Below are 6,557 nucleotides of genomic sequence, written 5' to 3'. Positions count from 1 at the left end.
TGCTGATATTTTTATAAATGATGGTGATGGCTGATACGCGTTTCTTGCATCAAATATCACACGCATCAACTATTTGATAAAAATCTCAAGATCGTCTGACATTAGATAATCTGTCTGGTATATGTTGATTCTTTAATAGCTGATAATAAATTATTGCAATTTATTCACTATATTGCTTTCCTCACTTCCCAGAGCAGTTATAGATACAGGCAACAGCAGGAGGCTTTTTAAAGAAGTGCGTGAAAGATGAATGTGACACAAAACATGAAATTTCTGACCTTTAGGTATTTACCTTTATCCGATGGGAACCAAATCTTTAACTTACTTATTTACCCTCACCTGTCAGTTCGTTGATAAAACGCTGGCTTTCGAGCACTTGTTATAATAACATCAAACAATTCCATCCATTGTTTGTCAATCATATGTTCCATGCCTTTGTTCCTGCAAAAAAACCATGACTTTACAGGGACTGCAGAGGACCTTTTTTATTGGGACGAGGGAGGGGAGGCTTCTCGACAAAAAAACGGTCGTCATGGGGAAACAAGATTAAAAAATTTCAAACTGGCAGGAAAATTATTGGGAGGATATAATCATTGGGTGGAGATGAGCCTGCAGTCCCTGATTTATATACTATCATAAAAGTTAGAAGCAAAATAGGTCTTTTTGATTGATTGTCTTAAGAACAATGTACGTAAAGTAAAAGAAAATAGTTGATTAATTTTGGATGATTTTTAAAAACAATTTGAAGCCACTATGTGAAGAGTGAATCTGTACAAATTCTTTAAACTTTTCTCAATCCAAGTATATAATTTCTTTTGCACAAAGTATAGCAAGTTTTCATATGCTGCAACTGTAAAGACCATACTGTGCGGTTAGTTTTGTATATTGTCAAAACATATATACTTATCTTAAGGTAAACTTACACAAAACTTATATCACTGTTCGTGATTAAGAAGATATGTTTCCCACACGCAATTATACTCTCCAGGAAGTCTTTTAAATGAGGATTTGGATGTAGATATCAACCTAGAAGCAATAAAATATTAAATGCTATGAAAGGTTCTAGATTTTCTATCAAAGCGCAGCAAATTTTTTGATGGGAGTGATTTTTAGTAAATGATATGAAAGTAATTTTACAACCTTTGATGTAATACCGTTTATTTGGTTTGTTTTCAATATTTTATAACTGATTATATATACATATAGAAGCTACTGATTATTAGTTTTATGCCTTCAGTTTCACTGCTTACGCTAAAAAAATACAAAAACCTTACATTTAATGGAAACTTGTAGATTTACACCTTACGCTTTACACGTTACGTTTAACACCTTAAGTTTTACGCCTTACGTTTTGCACCTTACATTTCACACCTTATGATTTACATTGAATTTTTTTTAACTACCAAATTTACATACGTTACTGTTATAAGCATTTCGACATTTTGTCAACTAATTGCGCAGGTATTTTACATTTCAAACTGTTATAAAACCGCGAAAGCTTTGTAAGACAAAGATTGAAAGAGATTACCAACGTCTTTCTCTACAGCAGCTGCAATTTTCCCAGATTTATGAACATCTCGCACAGATTTCTAGATGAAAAACACAAACTTGTTTGCAATTGTTTAGTGAATATGACCTACAAAACATGGACTCCTGACATTTTGAGTTACTAGAAAAAAATTTTCAAAAGTAGTTAACGAACCAACCTGGCAATCTTGGAAAACGTACGAAGGATCGTAGCCAATGTTGTTTTGAGAAAAATACTGGGAAAAAGAACGATTTTTTATAAGTAAAAGAACAATGACTGGAAAATTTTTTTAATTAATTATTTATTGAAAACTGCAATCTACAGTTGTCAAATAACAAAATTTTACCACTATAGAAGAACATACAGAATGTTTTAGTAAGGCTTAACATTTTTTAACAAAATCAGTTTATCAGCACTTTTGATATGATAACAATTCATTTATGAACAACGAGAGGATTTGTTTCCATTAATATTATACTTAAGAATAAGTTTATGCTATATTAAAATAACGTTAAATATAGCTCTCAATTTATAAATGCTCAATTCCTAATAGGTTCGCGCTGTTCGTTTCAGAGCATGTTGTTTCAAATTTGGCTATATGTTTGCAAAATGTGTTGAACAGACATCAGGGAAAAGTAGCATTTATGAAACTGGGATATATAAGGCAGACTTTGAAGTAAAATCCCTGAAATCATACTTGCTCGGCATAAATTATCGAAACTGCCAAATAAATTGGATAAAATAAAGGTCTTTGATTTATATGATAATGTATTGCTGTACCACGCATGTTGAATAAAGGTTGTCTTGCCCGGATAATAGTTCATGACTTTTTGCAAGACTTTAGAAGAAAGTTGAAAAAATGCTTCGTTCGTCATCATTTTGAATAAAATTATGCAGTAAATGCAGTTCATGTAAAAATCTCAACACATACGGTCATAAGAGAGAAAAAATAAACGATACCTGTTATTATTATATGGCAAGTGTCACTTCCGGCAAAATAGAGCGATTGATTGGCTCAGAAACATTTTTGCCGGTCCATTATTTTCCCGTAATCGACCACGGTCCATAACGCATAATTTTACTGCCAAATGTAAACAAACTTCGTAAAGCAAACAGCAAAAAGCAAAATAAACGAAACAATAAACCATTTACGAAGGTGATTCGAAGGAAAAACTCTCGGAAAACAGTTTAACTATCCAGACGATACAATTTAAAACGATTTATTTTTTTATGGACGAAAACTAGAAAAGTGAAAGCCAACCCGTAAAAAACAGCAACGACGAGAAAGAAAGCAAGCTTCGTTTCAGGTCAAATAATGCCATGTAATAATCATTTTAATAACCTCGCTTTCTCGGTCTTTACTGAGAAATATCAGACCTCTGTAAAAAACTTTGGTCCGATATTTCTCCGTAAAGACCTTGCGCTTGGTTATTAAGGGCTTACTAAGTCATCCACAATATTTAGTCAATATACTTTTCAAGGTCTTTTCCAGAAAAGGAAATTCTATTCGTACAAGTTTTTATAAATGCTCCGTGGAGTACAACATGATCTACGTAAATAGCCAATCAGTTCATCATGTAGAGTATACGTTGCCATAAACTATGCAAATATCCAATCAGTTCATTGTGTAGGGTATGCGTTGCCATAAACTACGCAAATACCCAATCAGTTCATTGTGTAGAGTATGCATTGCCATGAACTACGCAAATATCCAATCAGTTCATTATGTAGAGTATGCGTTGCCATAAACTACGCAAATATCCAATCAGTTCATTGTGTAGAGTATGCGTTGCCATAAACTACGCAAATATCCAATCAGTTCATTGTGTAGAGTATGCGTTGCCATGAACTATGCAAATATCCAATCAGTTCATTATGTAGAGTATGCGTTGCCATGAACTACGCAAATATCCAATCAGTTCATTATGTAGAGTATGCGTTGCCATAAACTACGCAAATATCCAATCAGTTCATTGTGTAGAGCATGCGTTGCCATAAACTACGCAAATATCCAATCAGTTCATTATGTAGAGTATGCGTTGCCATAAACTACGCAAATATCCAATCAGTTCATTGTGTAGGGTATGCGTTGCCATAAACTACGCAAATATCCAATCAGTTCATTATGTGGAGTATGCGTTGCCATAAACTACGCAAATATCCAATCAGTTCATTATGTAGAGTATGCGTTGCCATAAACTACGCAAATATCCAATCAGTTCATTATGTGCAGTATGCGTTGCCATAAACTACGCAAATATCCAATCAGTTCATTATGCAGAGTATGCGTTGCCTATCATAAATATTTTTATAACAAATTTGCACTTCTATAGAGGCTTTGCATGAACACGTGACTTACAACTTGTTGATTAGCAACCGTAACTATGGCGCCATGATAGGGGGCATACAAAACGCACATGGCGTCAAGTCAATACGAACGAGTGCCATGCCTTCCTAAATATCGTGAAACTTTAAGTGTTGAAGATCGTGTTAAATACGAAGAGAAGTTAAAGTTAATTTGTGGTATCGATCCCTACAATGTTAGTCACAAATTTTTTTCTGACGCGATGGATTTATGGCCCAATGTTGAGTTCCCCGACATTGTGACCTACCTGTTGTTTTCAACAAGTAGGTATACCAAGGAGCAACTGAAAGCTTACAAAAGCTTAGAATCATACCAGTATTTTGTTGCTGGATGGGTGAGGTGTGTGTATGTCGGTAAAGCAAGTACTAACATCATGATTTTAATCGCAAAGGTTAGTATAATTATTACTTAAAACGTGTTTTTACAATCATTGTCACAATCAGTATGAAAAAAATTTGGTGTTTAATTCATAGGTAAATCATTCGCAAAGCCTGAATGACACTCCTCTAAAACCATGGGCTGCTGTATATAACAATGGGTCTGTTATAACAGCACATTGCAACTAATAAAGCTGGACTAGGAGAATGTTGTTCACATGCTGGAGCGTTGCTCTTTGCTGTTGAAACTGGTGTACGAATAGTAAAGAACAGGATCAAAGATTACTTATCAAGAACTTTGTGACGTTGATTTTACTTCTTCCAAACGTAAAAAGCAAAAGCTGGATGAACATATCAATGAATTAGCTTCTAGTTCATCATCTACTACCGATCAGACAATGACAACAGACAAGCCTCGTTTGCAAAACAAGTACAAGCCGTCTGAAAATCAAATAAAGAAGTTTTATCAACATCTAAGCGACACTAAATGTAATCCTGCAATCTTGTGTCAATAATGTGTCATTTGATGGAAGTGGTTTTGAAGTGTGAAACTTTGCAAGAACCTCTGGTAAAATTGCAAAAATGTAGATTTCTTTTGCTTTTTCAATATTGACAGCAAGGAATTCCTCATCTCTCTGAATTCGTTCAATATAAATGTCATTTGGAGTCCAGACAACAAAATCTACATACTCTAACTTTGTAGAGGCTAATTGCAGTTGGACTTGATAGTAATATTGGTGTTTCCTGTCCATCTGTAAGGTACCATTTGGTGTCTTAGTGAGACAAAAATTCTTTCCATCACTTATGCCATGCTGGATAGTCTTGTTTCTTAAACTGTATGGGCACTTAATCTCAACACATCCTTCACCATGGCAGTTGCAGTAACTGATTGCATCTGGACTTGCACCAAGAAAAGGGTACTTAGACTTAAACTGTAAACCATAACAAACATCTTTGACCAGGCTTAGTGATGGTGTTTCAGGATTTGTGCGACAAGCCCTGTGGAAGTTGCTGGCAGTTATTCTCCCCATTCGCATTTGATGCCAAATCTGAGACTTGCTTTGATTTCGTTTAGCTTTTTCTATCATATCAGCTTGTTGTTGATTGATTGTAATTGTCTCCATAACTTCTTTTGATTTCGAAATTAGCTCCTCATACTCAAGACAAGCAAATTGGTGGGAGTACAACTTATTCAAGGGGTCTGGAAGGTTAACAGCAGGTCTCTTTGGCACAAAATTTTCGTTAAATGGAGAAATCAGTGACAAGATTGCAGGATTACATTTAGTGTCGCTTAGATGTTGATAAAACTTCTTTATTTGATTTTCAGACGGCTTGTACTTGTTTTGCAAACGAGGCTTGTCTGTTGTCATTGTCTGATCGGTAGTAGATGATGAACTAGAAGCTAATTCATTGATATGTTCATCCAGCTTTTGCTTTTTACGTTTGGAAGAAGTAAAATCAACGTCACAAAGTTCTTGATAAGTAATCTTTGATCCTGTTCTTTACTATTCGTACACCAGTTTCAACAGCAAAGAGCAACGCTCCAGCATGTGAACAACATTCTCCTAGTCCAGCTTTACAGTTGCAATGTGCTGTTATAACAGACCCATTGTTATATACAGCAGCCCATGGTTTTAGAGGAGTGTCATTCAGGCTTTGCGAATGATTTACCTATGAATTAAACACCAAATTTTTTTCATACTGATTGTGACAATGATTGTAAAAACACGTTTTAAGTAATAATTATACTAACCTTTGCGATTAAAATCATGATGTTAGTACTTGCTTTACCGACATACACACACCTAAACCATCCAGCAACAAAATACTGGTATGATTCTAAGCTTTTGTAAGCTTTCAGTTGCTCCTTGGTATACCTACTTGTTGAAAACAACAGGTAGGTCACAATGTCGGGGAACTCAACATTTGGCCATAAATCCATCGCGTCAGAAAAAAATTTGTGACTAACATTGTAGGGATCGATACCACAAATTAACTTTAACTTCTCTTCGTATTTAACACGATCTTCAACACTTAAAGTTTCACGATATTTAGGAAGGCATGGCACTCGTTCGTATTGACTTGACGCCATGTGCGTTTTGCATGCCCCCTATCATGGCGCCATAGTTACGGTTGCTAATCAACAAGTTGTAAGTCACGTGTTCATGCAAAGCCTCTATCATCACTGTCGATAATTTTAGTGTGACAACACCATGTCTTGCGATATAAAATTAGAAGATTTCAAATTCAAATCACTTTCAAAAGAAATCAGCAGGGCACAACAGAA

At 35.0% G+C, this 6,557-nt stretch overlaps 1 protein-coding gene across 1 annotated transcript; it reads right to left on the bottom strand.

The window, feature by feature from the left end:
* Positions 1–4,743: 4,743 nt before the first annotated feature.
* On the bottom strand, positions 4,744–5,758 carry LOC124454148. The gene has a single exon (XM_047004956.1). The coding sequence runs from the start codon at positions 5,638–5,640 to the stop codon at positions 4,744–4,746; it is 897 nt and encodes a 298-aa protein (XP_046860912.1). The 5' UTR covers positions 5,641–5,758.
* Between the last annotated feature and the right edge of the window lie 799 nt (positions 5,759–6,557).

The sequence above is a fragment of the Xenia sp. Carnegie-2017 genome, unplaced genomic scaffold (genome assembly GCF_021976095.1).
Source record: "Xenia sp. Carnegie-2017 unplaced genomic scaffold, XeniaSp_v1 HiC_scaffold_3, whole genome shotgun sequence".
Classification (NCBI taxonomy): Eukaryota; Metazoa; Cnidaria; class Anthozoa; order Malacalcyonacea; family Xeniidae; genus Xenia; species Xenia sp. Carnegie-2017.
Note: the sequence above shows the minus strand (reverse complement) of the source record. Positions and strands in the feature narration are given on the sequence as shown.